This window comes from Homarus americanus, unplaced genomic scaffold (assembly GCF_018991925.1).
Source record: "Homarus americanus isolate GMGI-L3 unplaced genomic scaffold, GMGI_Hamer_2.0 scaffold28051, whole genome shotgun sequence".
Taxonomy (NCBI): Eukaryota; Metazoa; Arthropoda; class Malacostraca; order Decapoda; family Nephropidae; genus Homarus; species Homarus americanus.
Genome location: NW_024720144.1, coordinates 538006 through 556868, shown reverse-complemented (window position 1 = coordinate 556868; position 18863 = coordinate 538006). Strand labels below are relative to the sequence as shown.

Below are 18863 nucleotides of genomic sequence, written 5' to 3'. Positions count from 1 at the left end.
TGAAGACAACTATCGGTGCAGTACCAGAAACAGTGTTCAGCTTAAAATACTGAAGGACACAGTTTAAATAAATGGAAAAAACACAGACAAGGCTTACCCCCATATCATCATATTCCACAGCACTGCATGCATTTGTCACAAATGGTATTCCCAAACACTTATTACACAATATTGTAATCCAATGTCTCTATAAAAAGTAATGTATTCACGTGTCAAAGAACAGAATACAGTAATATTCGTAGCACCGCCCTCTCATCATAATAGCCACGTGACATGCGATACCACAACTTACTTCTAGTGTTAACGCAATAAATGGTCAATGTTGGAAGAGGATACTTTTATTACACAGGAACAAAAACATTAAACCATATAAAATGATAAGACTACCACAAAATTAAAATTGTCCTTGGAAGGATTCATTTCTTGAAATGCTAAAATTTTAACTTAAAATCTGAGTATGCTGAATATAGTACTGACAAAACTAATTTTATCAGCTTTAAACACTTAATACTTAAGACTACAAAAATCCTAGCATCTGTTGCATTCTGATCAACATTAAGCATGAATAAAATTTGCAACAAATGTATTCAGAATTTCACAGATTCTTCCCATTGCAGGAACTTCCTACAAGTTTAGTCTCACATACTATTCAAGTGTTATTATTAGAGATATCCCACAGAACTGAGAATTGGTCATATCAAACTTACTAACTACAATAAGACTATTTTGCAATAGTAACACCAATGACAATAAGACATTCACTTATTCTCACGTCCCTCTATGTAGCGTATCTGAACCAGAGCGCTGCTACCATATGACAAGTCAGTCATGCGCCTCCAATCCGTCTGGCCTAAAACAAATCCTCGTTCTCGAGCTGCTGTTTGTTTCTTGCCTTCTTCAACATCAGCCCAACGTACCTGGTGAATTTGGTTACAAGATTATGAAGGGAATTTTAGCAGGTCACACAGATTTGTAGGTATGTAAGTACAGTATATACACAGTATCCATAACCATACAGACACAAGCACCAGCATGCATGCATGCACATTGCACACATGGTAATTTTTGTGGCTGATCTACTATATTCCTAATCAAATGTTGCGAAGATACTGTACTGTAGATGATATTTTCTCAACTGGTCTGACTCTCATGATGCTCAGTGACTTCCTGATATAATCCATAAATGGAGAAAAACATTAAAATTATTGATCATAATACCCAATTTCTAAACATGTTGTAGCCTGGAAGTTTTTGTTCTAGTGCTGACTAGGCTGAGGGTTCAATGACAGTACACCCCTGTCTCTGCACCTGAGGACTGATCTATTGCATATATCCACCCCTGAACATAACAACTCATCCTCCTCATTTTCATCTCCACCATTTTATGGCCATTTTTCTATGATGGTTTAGATGCCCTTTAGATGCAGAAGGTCCTGAAGAAGCCGTGTCGACCTGACTTTGGCCTAATTAACTGTGACATTCAACTTCTATAACCTTTCAGGTTCCAGCTAACTACCCACTAAACCCCAAGGAGGAGGGAGGATATCCAAACTGCTATGCAACTGATTTGATTAGAAATTGAAAGTCATGATCAAGTTTTCCACTTCCAACATGACATCCTCCAACGAGCAGCTCTCATAAGAGAAAGCAGTTAGAAAAGTGGAAGAAGGACTAGGCAGACAACCACACCAGACTCACGAGATGCTCCACACCCTATCCCAAACCAAAATATTACCTACACTAAATGAACTAAATCAAGTGTTTTACAAGGTATGGGTTAATACCCAGTATAGTAAATCCTTGTTTAACCCCTGTGGACAGGGATTGCAATTTATGGTTATGACTGCAACTGTTGCGGGATGTGTAATTTAAGGGTTAATGACGTTCCAGTTAATGCTGTTTCATTTTAATGCCCTGACCAAAGATAGGAATGTTTTCCCATGACAATGTAATTTTTTTTATTTAATCCTGAAATGGCAGCCATCATTAGTGTAAGTTGGCTGTCGGGGCAGTGGGCATTTCATGTTCCTTGTATTCCACATTTATGCATCTATGGAGGCTGGTTAAGATGTTTTTAATACTAAACAATTTGATATATTGTTTTCGGCAACCAAAATTCCAATTGGAGTGAATAAAGGCGGCATCACACTATCATTTCTACTGTCAACTTTTCCAATAATCGTAGATTTTTTCACAAATCGTCAACGTTGACTTTTTGTCAAACACTGCAGACTGTCTGCACTGATGACTCGTACAACTTACCAGAGTCAACTCAAGATCTACAGTATAATTGATACTACAATAATTATAAAAAATAAACAAATTTTTACATAAAATACTCATTATTATGTTTAATTTCGTGATTTTAAAAAGGTAAAAAAATGGAATTTGTTGTTTACATTTTATCCATGCGGGAATAAGAACATGACGGAGCCAACGGATAAAACAAATTCCCAAGTATGGACACGGCTCTCCCAGGAGTTCTTGGTGGACCAGATAAGGCATCACTGCTGTCTGTGGGATCACCAGGACTCTTCATACAACAAAAAAGGCATAGGATTACTGCACTTTCTTCGCCAGTTTGATCCATCTTGTTTGTTGACAGTTGTCGATTGAGGGAAACTAGCGCATTGGCTTTAAATGCATGTGTGATGGTGCACGACCAAAAAATAGAAAATTTTCTGCAAGTTTAAAAAAAAAAAAAAAAAAAAAAAAAACGACAAAAGAATGCCAGTGTGACGCCACCTTAAAGTGCAGGGTGTAATTGCAAAGTTGTCACTGAGACACTGAGATTTCATTTGCTCTGGTTGTTAATCCACATTAAGGAATTTAATTGTTCTAATTTCACCACTAAAATGACTCTTTCACTTGGCCTGGAAAAGCAATGGCAGGTGTTTTTTACTTATTATAAACAATTTGGGGTGATTTCTCAGAAAATATTTGTGTAAATATGCAAACAGCTCAACTCTTGCTGTAAGCTTTACTACACGTCTACAGTAGAAGGTTCTAGCTGAGCAGGTTTGATTTCAATCTTTTCTTACATACAGTAGTGATATCCCTGTTAGCCAGAACAATTGGTGCAGAGCACTTCCGGGAATGAGAGATTTCTGGGTAATGAGATGATTCTCTCAAAGCCGGAAAAAATCCCTCATCCCCGGAATTTTCCGGGCAACGGAGAAATGTTCTCGGAAGTTCCAGAAATTGCCCTTTGCATCACCTCTCGAACCCGGAAAAATATCCCTCATCCCCGAAATTTTCCGGGTATGGTGAAAACTTTCTCAGAATTTTCCGGAAAATGTGCCCCCCAGAAAATCATTCCCAAGGCCGGAATTTTCCGGAAAATTCCAGCCTTGGGTACGATTTTCCAAGAAAATTTCAATTCCGGCTATCGGAGAGTTCCGGGTTTGAGGGATTCCGGCTAATGGAGATATTACTGTACAGTATTTTAAAATCGAAGAAATATTTTTTTTTACCTTTAGGGAACCTTTAAATTTTCACTAAACACAACCATAACACATTAAGATAATTTTTTTTTTTATTATACTGTAATTAATTTAGTGTTACACAGGTACTTGTACTGTACTGTATAATCTTAAGTGTTATTCTACATATAAATTAATAATTGTGCATTCTCCACACTCATTGCAAGCTGTCTGGTGAGGTAATATCTTTAAATTCTTTAACTTTTTATTATATTTTACTGTAAATTATTATTCTTTATATAATAGTACAGTACTTCATAATTGGGGGAGGGGGATAACTGTATATGGGCATTCTTCTTAGGCACTGTTGCGCTTTTCTAAGCTAATTATATGAATTTAAAATTGAGGAAACATTTTCTGCTCAGTCCTGTCTTGACCGCTATTCACCTCACACTCACATCATACTCACTAATCTTTGCTGCTTCCATGATACTGTATACAGTACCAGTGGAATCACTTACATTTATGAGTGCAAGCGATTATTTAGTGACTAGAGTGCTTCTGTGACCAAAGAGTAAAGGAATTCTCTTTCATTTGTGATAAAAATGGAAATAATTGAGCTGGATGAGCTACGAGAGCAGCACAAATAGGTAGGAGATGATGTGTTCTTTTGCCGATTACCAAAGATTGCAAAAAAGCATGTAGCCACTCTCCACACCATGACACCAAACACACACACACAGCTAGTCTCTACAGATATGCAACAAAAATTATGTAGTTTAAATTAAATACTGTAAGTACAGTATATACAAAAACAAATGCCATCTCACCACATACACAGCCATTCATGGGAGTGTGTGGGTGACAGCAGCACACAGAGCAGCCAAACTTGCACACTTAAACTCGAATATTCATGCACACCTTAAAACTGAAACCATGCAGATTTTTCTCCATTATGGATTTTTCTGTCAATTTTGCATACTGTATTTTACAGCATATAAGACAAGCTTTTTTGTCTGAAAAATTGCTAAAAAAAATCAGCCTGCATACTATATGTTTAGCTGGTCTCCTGCAAGCGAATGAATCCCCCCCATTGTTGTCTTCAGCAGACTAAATTCTACCTAACCCAACTCCAGAATTAAAAATATATTATTACTTACTTAAACTTTATTATTAGTTTTATTAATTAAAAAATAATTATTGTAAATGTAAAAGCTCAATCTTTAACTTAAGACGATTAACGTCCATACAGCAGACACCCAACTCTTCAGAGATAGCTAAGCAGTAACTATTTCTTAACTCTTACAAGCATTACAATCTATTAATGCCATACCTGCAACATTTATTTTTAAATCTACAAATACCTGATAAAAATGAAAATTTACAGATAACTTTCTCTTCACATTTACATCTGTTAACATCACTGGCAGCACTGCACCCAGGTTAGACTGTGTGTGTAACCACCAGGCTACTGGCCCAAGCTGTTGTTTTTAACTCGTATTTTCGGGTAGATATACATAACTTTCTTCATTTATTTTTACTCAGTTACATGCACACACCATCCTACATATAAATGTGAAAAAGTAAAAGAAATAATTGTCCTAAGGGCAAACACATAAAAGGAATCAACATTTCTTTGCACACGAGTTAGCTGGCATGGGATGGGGGGGGCGTTGCTAGGGAATCGGCAGAGGTAGTGTCGCCAATGCTATGGTGAACAGGGAGTACAGATGTATGTGCAAATGGCGACTGTGTTAAACTTTCATTTGGCTTTTATCTACTGGTTTGGCAATACAGCATTTTTTGTTGTAACTTATTTATTGGTATTTTTATTTATTCCTCATATTTACTGGTACTGTCCATACTGTTTAAGAAAGCTATGGCTACAGGAGGAAAATACACACAAAAGTTGTTTCCAAAATACTCCCGCTAAAATGGGGGGGGTGCATCTTATATGGACGTGCGTCTTATATGCCATAAAATTCGGTATTTGAACTTTGACTATACAGTGCAGAATAATAATTTGATTTGATTTACTTTATTCATGCACACAGTGCAGTATTGCCCTCTGTGTGGTACACCCATATGATCCCTCCTGAAGGGGGTGCATTACATGGGTCATGAGCCTTGTAACCAGTCTTATTAGCGAGAGAGATACTGTATCATATTACAGGAATTAAGACAAATTTCTAGAGGAATGACCTAACAGCTCCCACTGAATAACTCATTTCCATTGAGTATCTGATATTTGTATCAGATACTGTACTCTCAAAGACTCCAACATGTTTAACAATGTACATAAAAGAGCATACAATAAAGTAAAAAAAGAGCACACCTGGGGAACTAAAGTCCCCCAGGTAAGGAGGTACAGTACTATTGTTAAGCATAGTCTACAGTCTCCTTTTCCCTGTTAATACAGTAAGTTGAAGCTTCACAGAATGACCCACTTCCCTTAAGTCCTCACACCTCTACCTCTTCCACAACACAATCAAGGATTCACAAGAAGTATGCTACTCTGAGACTTCTTCCCAATTTCTTATGAACTGAGATAGAGGACGACCCATTCTTCTGCATGCATGTACATTATAATGAGCCAAAACTTTTTAAGTATCTCCTTTTTTACATCACAGTTAACATTTTCTTTACCTAAAGTGAAATTTTCGTAACTTATTTCAACCTCCTCAGCTATATGTGATTACTTAAGCATTCATCTTCACATGATCAATAACTGTCCTACCAAACAAAGTGATTCTTCAATAAATCAAGAACTATATAACTTTTCTATCTATCATCTTTACTCCTCTATCACATGTATGCAGGTTGGATCAAAGGTTACATAAATCACCAGGAAGGGGAAGTGGTGGGGAAGAAAAGAGAGGAAAGGGTTACTACACTTCCTCACATTCCCAACCTGGACATGAAGTGTACATAATAAATCAACTTCCACATTGATTAAGGATTTATATATATATATATATATATATATATATATATATATATATATATATATATATATATATATATATATATATATATATATATATATATATATATATATATATATATATATATATATATATATATATATATATATATATATATATATATATATATATATATATATATATATATATATATATATATATATATATATATATATATATATATATATATATATATATATATATATATATATATATATAATCACTTTACACATTTTAATGAATTGTCAAGTTCATTAATGCTAACAATGTCATGGGCTCAATGAGAACACAGTGTGCAACCCACAACTGGACCCATTATCATTATGTAACATGAAACCTCGTCACCTTCCTAATTCACTTCTTTTTCACACTTCCATTCCTTTAGCTGCCCATTAAATATGTGCTATCTCTGAAACTGATGTACTGTATACTGTACAAATTTAAGTTTCAGATTACTTCTCATTCCTTTAGATATTTTCATTATTCCTGAATCATTTGAAAGTAACATCAAGTTTTGCTCAATTTTGACTGACTCACTGGTCCCATGCTTTAATAAACACAAAATAATATATTTTATACGAACCAGTTGCATTATTTTAACTTTCGTATCTACAGTACACCAATTTTTTTTTAATTTTTACTCCAAATGGTCCAGAAACTTAAGGTTAACACAGGTTGTTAAAAGGATCAATTGGTTACCATGAAAGCCCTCATATTTAACAAAGAACATTACTTGAACAAAGAAACTGCACTACCCCAAAACCTGATTTTACATCAACTTCCCTGTCATTTAACCCCCTGATTGACCCACCCTCCTCTAAGTACAGTGAAGAACCAATGACTCTTCATGTGCATGGGCTCTGTTTACCAGTGATCAAGACTTACACCAGCATTTGATGAAGTATCTTCACATTCTAAGTAATCACATAATCTACTCTAACGATCAGTTTTATAATTACAGATGTGTGTACAGTATTATTTCACTTAGTCCTATATGATTTTTTACGTCGAAGTACAGTAAGTCCTCGTATAACGTAGGCACGCTTAACGTTGTTTCGGTACTAAGTCGCTAATCTTTAGATACCAAAAATTCGTTTAATGTCCCGATGACTCAGTATAACATCGTTTTGTCTCTTCACGGACCACTTTTTAAGGTGCATCACCCTCTCTCGGCTCAGCGCAGTCTCAGTGACTCCCATCCTCCTCCTCAACTCCCGCCACACTCCTCCCCTCCCGCCATCCGCCTCCTCGGCTTCACTATGTATGTACAGTATAGAAATGGCAATGATTTTCTGTATATGTAAAGTATTTCATGGGGCAAAGAGGGGCTCAGGAACGTAACTCCCATATTTTATCTATTTCTTATGGGGAAAATTGATCTGCTTAACATTGTTTTGTATAACGTCGCATTTTTAGGAACGTAACCCCGACGTTAAGTGAGGACTTACTGTTTATATAATTTCTGTCTTCTATGTTATAATTGTGGGTGCTGTAGTTTAGTACTGTACAACTAAAGTGAGAATTACAAAGATTTTTCCATTACCTGACTTTCTTTTTCAAATTTGATAAGGGTTTTTGGCAAAAATTAAATAATATTGTGGTGAATCTGCATATGGTGGTACATCCCACTGACCAACCAATCAGTTCCTATGAGTTGTAAAAATTGCTGCAGATACATGAAAGTGGATTGCATTAAGACCAACTCATTCATTTATTCATGCAAATTCAATAATAAGTTTTAACACTTAATTATTACTGAAAACCATAGGATTAAAAAAATAAATGTATTTCTCATACAGTACAAACTCTCAGCCAATTCACCTCATCATTAACACCTAAGCACCTTACTACTGTACTCTATTTCTCTTACCCCACTCAAAAAATAAGGGGGGTCTACTATGCTGCAACCGACCATCTCATACACTCTTTTAACCATTTTCCCCCACTCCATCCTCTCTACAGTATGTCTGCATCCCAGAGAATGTATTTCTCAACTTCACTACAGGTAACAACTTTTATGTTAGATGATTACCCGTTCAGAGCTTCTTGTTCCTCCCTCTTAAATCTTTCCTAATAAACTACACACACATGACTAACTCTAATGTCAAACACAAAATCAGTACAACACACAAGAAAAATTTATGAATCGAGAGGTGAAAGACTTACCCGTTTCTTTCCTGGCTGTGCTACCTTGGTATCGTAATCATCAGACAGCTGGAGCCAATCTTCAATTGACTTGGGTTTCCCACAACTCATCTTTTTCTTGGCAGCTTTCACACCGTCGAGCTTGTCTGAGGGAAGATGGAGATACCAACTATTATTTTCCACACAGTAACTTCTTTCAATTAAAAAGAATCATAGCTACTTATGTTTAACTACAGCTGGTATATAGTAGTCTACTTTATTCTATTTCTCTGGTCCTATGTAAAAGTTGTTCCCCTATGCATGACTGCCCTATGTACAGTATATATAAAAAAAATATAAATAAATAAAAAATAAAATAAATAAATTATGCACCCCTGGGTCTGACTGCCTATGCAATGATCACTGACTGAGGGCCAAGTTCATTAGGTAAGGTTGGTACTTCTGATTGTGTGATGGATTGTGTAACCAATACAATGTATTTTGTATATCATGTATTGTTAATACAGAGATATTAATAGGAGTACAGTACATATAAATCCCGTACATTTGTCAAAATTCTTGGTCCGGTGTGTCATAATGTATAACACCATAAAGGTACAGAAACTTTTTTTGTTGGCTGTACAGTTCGCGTAAAATTGATGTACAGGTTGTAAAGTACAGTATGAAATGCTACCAAAACCCTAAAGAAAAGTTGGAAAGGTAGAGAAGAGTGGTATAAAATGTGTAGAAAATGACAGGGAAAAAGTTGAGTCATAAACTAAAAATATTAGATATACACTTTCTCATATCCTCAACCCAATCACAAGAACTGTCAGATTTATCCAACAGGGGCAAGTAGGACAGGAATTAATGCCACCAGTGGATTTTTAAACATTCCTGCTACTAAAGCGGTCTCGGCTAATCAATCGTATCACTCCTACATTGTTACCACTCGAGACTGGTATCATCTCCCTATTTAATAGAAAACATGATATTGTCTACCTGCCCCAGGATTTGCCTGTGCACACTCTGCCAGCTAGTTTATAAAGTCTGCTGGTCCTCTACAACTATCTATGCATCATTTCCCAATGTCTGCATAACTAACAGAGAAAAAATAATCTCTTCAGAGGAAGTGTTGCATCTGCATTGACAACAAAACAAAGTAAAAACAATACTGAAAACCTCAGCAATATTTGGTTGGGGTTCAATGATTCCCAGGATGAATTCATAGATCAAACTAGCACAGGGTAACTTAAAACTTTCTACAATTCTTATTTAGTTTTCTAGAAATAAAAAATTCTCTAGGGGGCACAGTAGGGTTAAGAAAACTCCCTCATGTAATAGTTAACCTCCACATTATTTCAAAATGCTTTATATTAACTGAACATATTAAGTTTAGCTGTCATGGTCATTCATACTAACATTAAATACTGCACATAAGATATGAAGTAATTACTACTTTATTTTTTAGAAAAATACATTGATGTTTCAAAGGACTTTATATCAACAGAGAATTTTTTTCCACCCTAAGATTACATTGTGTAAGACAAATGTTGAAACAAATCTAAGAAATAATCCACATTTTTTAACACTACTGTACTACCTTTCTAACTACTGAGGTGGAGCACATATTCAAACCTTGTACAGTACTGTATTGTGAATATGATTTTAGCACCTTAGTGTGAGTTTGTTTTGAAGCAACAGTCTCTCTCCCTTCCCCCTCCTACCCTTCCTTACAACATTCAGAAAGAATAAGGGATTTCTTCTTTACTTCTGACACCTAAACCTGTCTGTTAAACGTTAGTCAGAAAAAAAGAACTCTCTTCTCTCTTTCTCTCTTAGTAAGGCACATAAATATCAATATAAGAAGATAACCAGTTTTTTAAATGAGTACAACACACATGTAAATACAGCAGAACTTACCCAGTCTGTCCTCTTGGCTTTCCAGGGTATCCCATTTGCTCCGAATAAATTCATTATAAACCTGCGAATATATGTCAAATCACATGATTTTATGAGCATAGGTAAAAAATAAATGCAATGGGCACTTGACATGGTGTTTAATGATTGCTAAATAAGAGTTAGTAGAAACATATCTGCTTCTTTATATAATAAAATAAAGAAATACCCGGTAAATAAATACGTACTGAAAAAATCAGAAAAAACATGCATAATATAGTTCTGACTTTCTTGTGGATATAGATTTTTTCCAAAAAAATTTCACCTGTAAATACCAACAAAATTTAAAATCTTGCTGAAACATGTCAGCTAAAGAGCCGCGCTTATCATACTGTCTAACGATGTTATACAAAGTACGTGCAGTATGTTTCTGAGGAAATATCAGACTAATACCCACCAGAGAAAGATTAGGGTACGTTGAACAGTTTTAAAACCAATTTACAACAAAATTCTAAATCTATGTATGCTTGAGCACATGACGAGAGCAACCTGTATCGTAAGGAAGCAAAAGTTTATCAACATAATGCCACAGCAACAAAACATAAACTTGAAGGGTGACAATGATGCACTCCAGTACAACTTAAGGCTCTCATCACATTTCCACTTACACACCAACAAGTCTGAATCTCAAGTATTTTCTTTATGGGTTTCAGCTAAACAGCTATACAATTATTTTCTGATCAAACAAATTCTGGAATGTATCTTGAAATATACTAAAAAATATAATCCATCTAATCAAGAGTTTTAGGCATGTACTGAACTCAGTAATGAAGTATACTGTATTATAAGCCCCGAAACACAATTCTCTGGGATACCCATAACTGAACTTTAACCTCTAATATCCACAATTCGATTCAAGAATGTCTACAAACATAAGGTGGACTACACAGTTAATGGAAGTTAAAACATTGATAAAAAATTATAGGATATAAAGTTCATAAACATCAAAGCGTAATTTAATACGATTTTATATATTTATATATATATATATATATATATATATATATATATATATATATATATATATATATATATATATATATATATATATATATATATATATATATATATACTGTATATATATATATATATATATATATATCCTGTACTATGTATATATTTTTTTTCATAAACAACATGAAAAATGGAGAACTTTCGTCAGATCAACGAAGGTCTTCTATCCCCTATAGTACACAAACAAATTTCTGTAAAATGGAAGAAGATAGGATTACCTTTTCAGTTCACAAAAAAATAGCATAGTGATGTAATATTCAGCTCACAAGAATATAACAATACAATGTTTAAGGAAGTATCCATCAAGCTAGTATACAGTACTTCCCTCATAGTTTGAAGTGCTATACCATTACTGCAAACAGCCCACACAGAAGGTAAAAAAGAAATGCCAATCAACAGTAACTTTATTTATGAAGAACTGAATGATGCTAGACAAACTTCTTAATCCAAACAAAATTTTCTGCTTTACATTAACACTGTATTCTTCTCTTGTAGAAGCACATTACCATCACCTACTTCCACTTAAAAAATGCAGTTTCAATTTTCCGTATCTTTTATCTTATTCTCAAATATATGTGAGCTCGTCTTAATACAGATAAAGTACGACGCTGGCATATGTGCAAGTGGTGTGTGCATGTTGTGCCTGGGTTGTGTGTGCATGTGATACATTTGCTATGTGGCATGCATGATCAATTGTGTATGTACATACATACATGCATGAGTTTGTGTTGGTATGACATACCGACATGTGTTAAAACACAGTACAGTATACCCTGTTTAAGAAATGTTGTGTGGTATTCCCTGTGGATTTTTTAAAACTGAGCAAAAGTGTAAGGGTTTATGTGTAGGGCATAAGAAGCTCTCTAAATTAGTGTGTCAAGATAGATGCAGATGTGTCTGAATATGGATGTTAATGTACAAAAATGTGTCTGGACTGTGAGATTCTATATTTTACTGTGAAATATATGAGACTGAATTTGGGGAATGTTTACTGATACGTTTGGATGTGAAAATATATGTGAAGAAAAGTTAAAGAAATACAGTACATACGAGGATATACTGTACATGGATGAGAAGGTGTTAATGTTTATGATGTTTACAATTAAATTTGTTTGAGAGGATGTACAGTATGTGAAAGTGAGATGGTATACTATATATATATATATATATATATATATATATATATATATATATATATATATATATTAGTATACAGGTAGATTTTGTATTAGAATGTATGGATATACTGTACACATATATACAGTACTATATGTGGCTGTATATTTCTGAAGTATATGTTAATATGTGGGAATATTTGTGGATACAAGTAAGGATTGTAAGTATATATGATGTCACTCATGCTTGTGTATGAACACACAAAACTGCTGGAAAATCAGGTTACATTATGTGATGAACTTGATGGAACAGTTCTGGGGACTGATGATCAAGACACCAGGATGTTACACACCAGGTGGTTCTCAAGTACTGAAGCAAGTACAGTAATAGAATCATGAGTGTGTTGAGACTACAGCAGACTCTCTACTAGCCAAATTATGGCAGAGCGGAACCAGTGCATTGCCTTCTGGTGTTGCTCACATTTTCAACAATTATCAATTATCTTAACACCTGTTGTGGTCATTCACTGTTGTCTTACTAGCAATATGCTTCTTAAAATTTGAGAAAATTAGCCATTTTCTACATTAAAAAGAAACACATTTTCCTTTGTTCTTTTTACAAAAACTCAAGCTTAATACAGCTGAAAACAACACATCCAGTCATAACGAAATGGATAAAGTTACGATGTTCGCGGGTTTCACGAGAGGCCACCGTGGTCACACGATTATACAGTATTTATGAATTACGACGTTGAGGACTCTGGGTCATAGCATTGGCACGACTGTTCTCTCACTCCTTGGCCCAGAGCCGACTACTGCACAGTATACGCACGGTTGTCTCCACACTATCTTCAGTCCTGAACAGCAGAAAACCAACACAAGGTTAAAAGACTTGTTACTCTCCTGTGTGCAGCTTATACCAGAAGGTTTGTTTACCTAATACAGTATAGTTTGTATATAAAAAGTTATTAGTGTACACACTTCTAAAGTAGATACTAGTCATTCTTTATCTACTTTCTCCAAACTATGAACGATTCAGTTCTATACAAATACAAGTAGTACTTAGCAATAGCATCAAATGCAGTCTGTAACATTTCCAGGTAAAGTTGGAACAAACAATCCATCATAATATTTGAAAAATATAGATGTATTATATATTATTTAAATATAATAGTGGAAGAAGTAGTACTGTACTAGTATGTAATAATAAAAATAATAATGATAATATTAATAGTATTAAAAATAATAATAATAATAATTTAATGTATCAGCCTAATAAAAACAGAATGACGTTATTTTATGTGGACTGTAGTGGTATGTCCAAGAAGAACAGTTCCCACCAAGCAGTTGAGGAATGCTCTGCTCCCACACTAAACCACAAGAGAAAGTAGTTGTTATTCATCACATGAGCTGTAATGACCCGAAGCCCAGAAATTGCTGTAAATATTATTGCACCCTCTGTAACCAGTTTTGTACAGTACAGTATTTATAAAACTTAAGTAGATTAGTTTTTTCTTCTCCAAAGGAAAACTTTTGTTTTAATATATATCTGAAATATGGAAAGTAATATGAAAGCATAATAGGTAAAGTCTTGTCAGTAATAACAGCAGGTAATAATATATGCCCACAAAAATATACTAATAATTCAGATAAGAAATCATTGTCATTTTTCACATTAAATAGTAATCATAAATAATATGCAACCAAACCAGTTATTATACACATAAAGTCATATATAAAACTGAGTAACTGCAATGATATTGAGATGTAGCCTCTGATATTGAAACTTTCTCCTCCAATGTTAATATGATAAGACATCACAAAAGTGGTGAGCTTTATACATCATGCACATAATCCACACACAATAACATGTTCCTTTGTAAAACGGATATACAGTACCTGTACACTTAATTTCAAATGAGTTGAACCCCATTTCTATGTCTAATGTGAACTCACTCATACATATTACAGTTTATTAAAGTCAAGTCAAAAAATAAAAATAAAACTTAATACTGTTGTGTATAATATCACTTACTTAGAAGTCAAATGATGATTATAAAGGTGATTTAAGAAAATTGGATTCCATAGGAAAACATCATCCTTAATTTCAGTAATGTAAATAAACTAGATACAGCATTTATAAAATATGTTAGCCCATACTTAATTAATCAATATTACCTGTACAGTATTACTAAACAGTATGCACTGACTTACCAGGGAGACACAGGGGATGAGTGCTCACCCACCCCCCTCCTATTGGTGTCATTCAAACATTTTCAGAGTAATACTTTAAATTCTTTAAGTTTTTAAGTGTTCCACAATTTTCATTTCTGGACATTCAGTTAACACAAACTCAGGTTAGGGTACATATAAACCTTTCAACAGCCCCCCTCCCCTCCAGAGCCTTAGTTTCTGAGGCTCAGAATCCTTCACAACTACATACCTTACACCTAAAATACATTCAAATTGTACAAAATTTCAGAATATTTCATGCAGTATTGCAGATAGTGCTGACTTCACAAAGTGGTTACCACATGAGGAATACTTTGACAAATACATTAAGTTACAGAGACAGTAAAGTTGGAGGAAATATTGACACGACCTATAATATGCCCGAATACCGTCCTCCCACTAAGGTGTGATAAATTTACAAAGTGAGCATCACAAATTCAGACAGAAAAGATGGATGTCAATCAGATGAACTGATGGACAAGCAGACATAATAAACATTATGCCCCCAGCTTATGTTGGGGGCATAAAAAATATGATTTAAGTAATTTTATAGTAATATATTTAAATACTACCAGCTTGCCTGAGAGACTAATTATTGTTTGTGATTATTAGGTGGATGATACATATAAAGCATCTGGTGAATAATTTAAAAATATTCTACATACTGTACAGTACACTGGTTATATATACAAGTATACAATTTCCTTTACCCTTCCAAGCCTTTTTCTGCTATAATAATCAAGGAAGCACCATTTTCCTCTTGATTCACACCAATTTGTTTTATAGCAGGGAAAAGCTTGAAATTAAAATAATACAAATACTAATAATAATATTAATAATAATAAAATAATAATAAAAATAATTTTATTGAAGTGTACAGTACTTGCCATTAATAGTGACAAGTCTCTAATCACATCATAAAGACCATAACTCTGGACATTAATGACAGCAAACGCTGATTACTACCCCTGTAAAAAAAGTCATGCTGAGATGTAAACCAAGTATGATTACAATTTACCATCAGTTGCTTGAGTTATTTAGTTCACAATTACAATAACCCCTCCAGTAGATCCGGTGACAATATTAGCCCAAGAAAAAATACACGATACAGATTACAATACCTTAAAATGGTAGATTGATTATTAAGTCTCATTTGGTAAGTGAGTTTGTTAAGAATGACTCTTGAATATGTCTGGGAAGTAGCTGGGTCTTCAGAACTTTGGGAAACCCTCAACTCTGAAGCTGAGTTTCCTTTCTAATGAAAAAAATTTTCATTGCAACAACCCTAGCCCTTCAGGGGGTCTGAGAAGTTGCAGTTGATCAAAGTCTGTATATTCACAAATTGTGAGATCACACGGCAAATGCACTAACAGTTCCTCACTTTATGAGACACTGTAACATAACGGGAAGCATAACCATCTTCACAATCAGCTAACCTAAAAAAAAAAAAAAAAAAACGTGTTCCCGGTTATGTAATTACAAGCATTTTTTAATGCTAAAATTAGATCTCAGTTATGGCCCACCAAACTGAAGTGGGTAACAAATTTTGGACTACCATCTCAATGGTGTCAAAGACCTCTATGCAGAAGATTATCACACAGCAAGTGTGTTCAGCTGGATCCTGGGGCAGTACATCAGTTTCTGCCACATTCTGGTGTGTGTGTGTGTTAAGGGGATGAATGCACACTCATGCACACCCACACCACCATACTAGCCCAATTCTTTTCTCTCTGAACAATCACCATGAGTTCCAAGAACATTTCAGGAGAGTAAAAGGCTTGCATATGTGTCAAGTTGGGTGAAATGTTCCTCGAAGAGAAATCCAGGACAAGACAAAGCAACAATTATGAGTGAAGTGTATGGCATAAATTTTTCTGCCATTTCTATTTCATCTTGGAAATCATCTCCCAAGACCCAAAAATACCACCAAGGTCACTGACGTGCTTATGATACAAAAGTGATGCAAAAATCTGACAATGTCTGCAGCAGAAATTGAAAAAGTACACCATAACCTCCTTTAATATGTGTCGGATTGAATGCTTCAACAGTGACTGCTTAAGTAGATGAACATGCCTTCTCATCATGCCACCGAATAAAAAAAAAAAAAAAAAAAAAACACTCTTCATGAAGCTTATGCAAGAATATTTGAGCGCTGGAGTGGCCAGGGGGAGGGGAAACTCACCGGACCTAAACCTAATCGATGAAACACAAGCTGTCAACATGAAACACATCAAAGCATCACCTCTAGGAGTTCAAACAGATCTGGACAATGAAGACTGGCTGTGGTTATTTACAGACAATTGATGAACCCATGTTAAATTGACTTTATATACACACACACACACACACATATATATATATATATATATATATATATATATATATATATATATATATATATATATATATATATATATATATATATATATATATATATATATATATATATATATATATATATATATATATATATATATATATATATATATATATATATATATATATATACATATATATATATATATATATATATATATATATATATATATATATATATATATATATATATATATATATATATATATACTGTATATATATAAAGAAGACCCCATAATGGAAGGTGGGATCAAAGTCATTCTTTCCAACTCAGGACCTCATAATCAATCCACAATTTAAAATTGAGACCTGTGAAAAAAAAACAATTGTGAATTCAGAAGCCAACTAATAAAAGGAAAAATGTAGATTAAAGTTCCAAGAATTGTGCAATATGCACCTCACTGGAGAAAACCGTCTGTTACTTACAAAATACACACAACATACACGACCCCCCCCTCCAATGATTAGTTATCCCTGGCTGAAGTCTACATCAGGGGAAGAAAGTGTCTCAAGTTATGTCACTGTGGACAAGGGTATGACATGTCTCTATCTATCCATCCAGTGTCTTGAAGTTGGAGAGTGAAACATGATCAGCTGAACTGAACCAAACTGCTGAATTATGACATTAAGTAGTTCACATGGTACTGTACTGCAAATGAGAATAACAAGAATGGAAGAAAAGAATCACAACATCCACTACAGAGACTCTCTATGTATGAGCTCCAATGGTGCTCAACCATGTGGTATTCTGGAAGCACATAGGTAATAGGGATCACCCCCTAGAAAGATGAAGGAGGCCAATTTTTACTCATAACAACCTAACCATAAAACTGCCCTAAAACCTCCAAATTGGTATCCAAGGTATTTACCTAATTTGTATGCGTGGTTTACGACATAGAATATCTTGCAAAATCTCCTGTTTTATCTAAGTGAGTTTACTGAACACCCAATATCCTTCTATGAACAAGAAAAGAAGTCAAGACTAGAAAAAAATGGGGACCTGAGAGGACAGGCATTAGTATTACCACAAAAATAACACAAGTGTGGATCATTCCAGGCCATAAGGACAATATAAGACTGATGTAACCTGTAAGAAAGAGTATTAATCAATGGAAATACCCAATGTTTATAATAATATTCATCTACATTGAACAAACAAGCCTGCTACAAAAAGAGAAGCAGCAAAAAGCCATGAAGGTTGAACTTTAAGTGAAACAAGCCAACATCTTCTCCAGTATCAATAAGTGCAAAGTTAAGAGGAAATGAGGTCCTGATAAACCCTCTGAGCACCTCAGAGACAAAAACAATTAAGTATTTAGAGCTGCTCATAAGTGAAGAAACATGATTCACTTATAGGAGGTGAACTCCAGGTTAGGGAGTAAAATTATTCCCAATGAAACAACCTAATCTTGAGTAGTTGGTTAAGTCCTTCCCCACCCAAAAGGCAATAATCCATGTTGTGCCCAACAAAGAATCTCAGAAAAGAACACTAAAATGTCTTAACGAACACTATTAATTATAATAGAAAGAGAATATTATGTAGTTTGTCTTCATTTGCACCGTAATGTACTGGCTTCACACAACCAGATTCAGCTGCGGTAAAATTTATTTATACTAGACTAAAATTCACATAAACA

The 18863-nt window shown here is 34.4% G+C and overlaps 1 protein-coding gene across 3 annotated transcripts in view; it reads right to left on the bottom strand.

Moving 5' to 3' along the window:
- Nucleotides 1-322: 322 nt before the first annotated feature.
- The window catches only part of LOC121860411 (hornerin-like), a 66636-nt gene continuing 48095 nt past the window's right edge, over nucleotides 323-18863 (bottom strand). For 2 of the 3 annotated variants that reach the window (XM_042357555.1, XM_042357557.1), the window contains 3 exons: nucleotides 10454-10514; nucleotides 8573-8697; nucleotides 323-917 (listed from right to left, as the gene is read on the bottom strand). In XM_042357555.1, coding sequence (XP_042213489.1) covers nucleotides 759-917; nucleotides 8573-8697; nucleotides 10454-10514 — 345 coding nt within the window. In that variant the 3' untranslated portion in view covers nucleotides 323-758. Of the gene's footprint in view, nucleotides 918-8572; nucleotides 8698-10453; nucleotides 10515-12697; nucleotides 13476-18863 lie in introns of those variants that run through there. The other variant, XM_042357556.1, reaches the window with a different exon arrangement.